This window comes from Anarrhichthys ocellatus, unplaced genomic scaffold, assembly GCF_004355925.1.
Source record: "Anarrhichthys ocellatus isolate YVR2014 unplaced genomic scaffold, GSC_Weel_1.0 scaffold2391, whole genome shotgun sequence".
NCBI classification, from domain to species: Eukaryota; Metazoa; Chordata; class Actinopteri; order Perciformes; family Anarhichadidae; genus Anarrhichthys; species Anarrhichthys ocellatus.
The window spans coordinates 1-1807 of NW_022282365.1; the positions used below are offsets into that span (position 1 = coordinate 1).

Here is a 1807-nt window from a genome sequence, read left to right on the forward strand (position 1 = left end):
TTTTTACTGCAGACTAAGTATTGTTTTTACTGCAGACTAAGTATTGTCTTTACTACGGACTAAGTATTGTTTTAACTACAAAGTATTGTTTTAACTACAGACTAAGTATTGTCTTTACTACAGACTAAGTATTGTTTTAACTACAGACTAAGTATTGCTTTTACTTCCGACTAAGTATCTTTTTTACTACAGACTAAGTATATTTTTACTACAGAGCTTGTAAATAGAAGAAGTTCATGTTTCAATAAATACATTATTTTATTAAAAAAAAGGAAGGAAATAGGTTTACCGGAAGTAGGTTACGTCAAGTCCTGACGTCATCAGACCGCGTCCCTAGCAGATGATATTCTGGCAGCATGAAACGGTGGTTTCGGACCGGAGCGACCTTGTTGGTTGGAGCGGGAATCGGAGCTTCAGCGATCCGCCTGCTGAGCCTCAGCGGCCGTGTTGAGGAGGAGGAGAAACACGGTCCTCATCCGGGTCATCCAGGTCTTTTGAGCAGAGTCCCGGTGGTCCCGGTACCGAGAGTCCAGGCCTCCGAGCTGACGGTGTGTGTGTTTGTGTGTGTATTATATTATATAATATTATATGTTATAACACATGTGGAACATATCAGATGAGGTTTCTATTCAAAAGAAGCTAAAATGAAGAAGTGAAGTAAAGTTTGTTTCTGTGATTGTTAGTTTAAAAAAGAGAAACAATGACATCATTCAAAAAACTTTATATTATATTTATTTTTGAAGTTTCCTCAGATTTTAAATGGAACACAAGTGAGAAGTGATGTTCACAGTAAACAATATGAATAATAATGCTATAACTTCAGACAGTGATGTACATGTTCACTCACACACAGTATTTACACACATGTAGTCATGTGTTTAGGGTTGGGGTTTACTGTGTTTACCTTGTACACATGCGTGTACAAGGAAGTGATGTCATGTGTATCGTCTTCTATTGTTGATGGTAATCATTTTATGTAAAAACTGAATATATGATCATCTGCTTTGATGAAACTTTATTCAGTGTGAACAAATGAACACTGAAGCTTTCTATCTCGACTTGTTAGGGTTAGGGTTAACCCTACCCTACCCTACCCTAACACACCTGTTGTGTGTTGACCAGGTGAGTCCAGGTGGGTCAGGAGCCGTGATGAAGTACGGCTTTCCCTCATTGGCCAACATCAAAACCAGAGAGTCCTACGTCACCTCGTATGACCCCCGCACACGCACTGCATCCTGGGTAATAGAGAGGCTAAACCCCGCCTCCCTGAGCGGCACATCAGACAGGAAGTACTGCAACTTCAAAGAGGACGACAGGTGAGACAGCAATAAACAGGAAGACGGGTGAAAGTAATGTGTTGCGTTTTCTCTCTTCAGCAAATACCCAGGTGGGCTTTTCTATCAAGTATGACACGAGAGCCTCGGCCGGTCTGCTGTAGGTCTCTCGTCTTTAGTAGACCATCTAGTCTCACCAGGATACTGCCGCCTCCCGCCGGTTAGGGGTCCGATTAACGTAGGTTCACTTCGCCGAGTCGAGGAGACGATTGAACTACTCTGAGGCAGGTCGTACCTGTGGGTGAACTTCCCCACTCTGAACAGCCTTGTTGTTTTATCTGATATCATTTTAATGTCTATCACCAGTCTCAGGTTTATAGGAAGAATACACACTCACCTTCACGTCACAGGAAGAAGCCCCGTCTTAGAGCTGTGCTCGGGGGGGGGGGGGGGGGGGGGGGGGGCCTCCGCGGGGAAAGGGGGGTGGGTGGTTTTTTTTTTTTTTTTTTTTTTTTTTTTTTTTTTTTTTTTTT

General features: G+C 42.7%; 1 protein-coding gene across 1 annotated transcript in view; it reads left to right on the top strand.

The window, feature by feature from the left end:
- The first annotated feature begins 328 nt into the window (after window positions 1-328).
- The window catches only part of LOC116378315 (endonuclease G, mitochondrial-like), a 6852-nt gene continuing 5373 nt past the window's right edge, over window positions 329-1807 (top strand). Inside the window, exons 1-2 of the mRNA XM_031840164.1 lie at window positions 329-548; window positions 1123-1316. Of these exons, the coding sequence (XP_031696024.1) occupies window positions 357-548; window positions 1123-1316 (386 nt within the window). The 5' untranslated portion in view covers window positions 329-356. The remainder of the gene's footprint in view (window positions 549-1122; window positions 1317-1807) is intronic.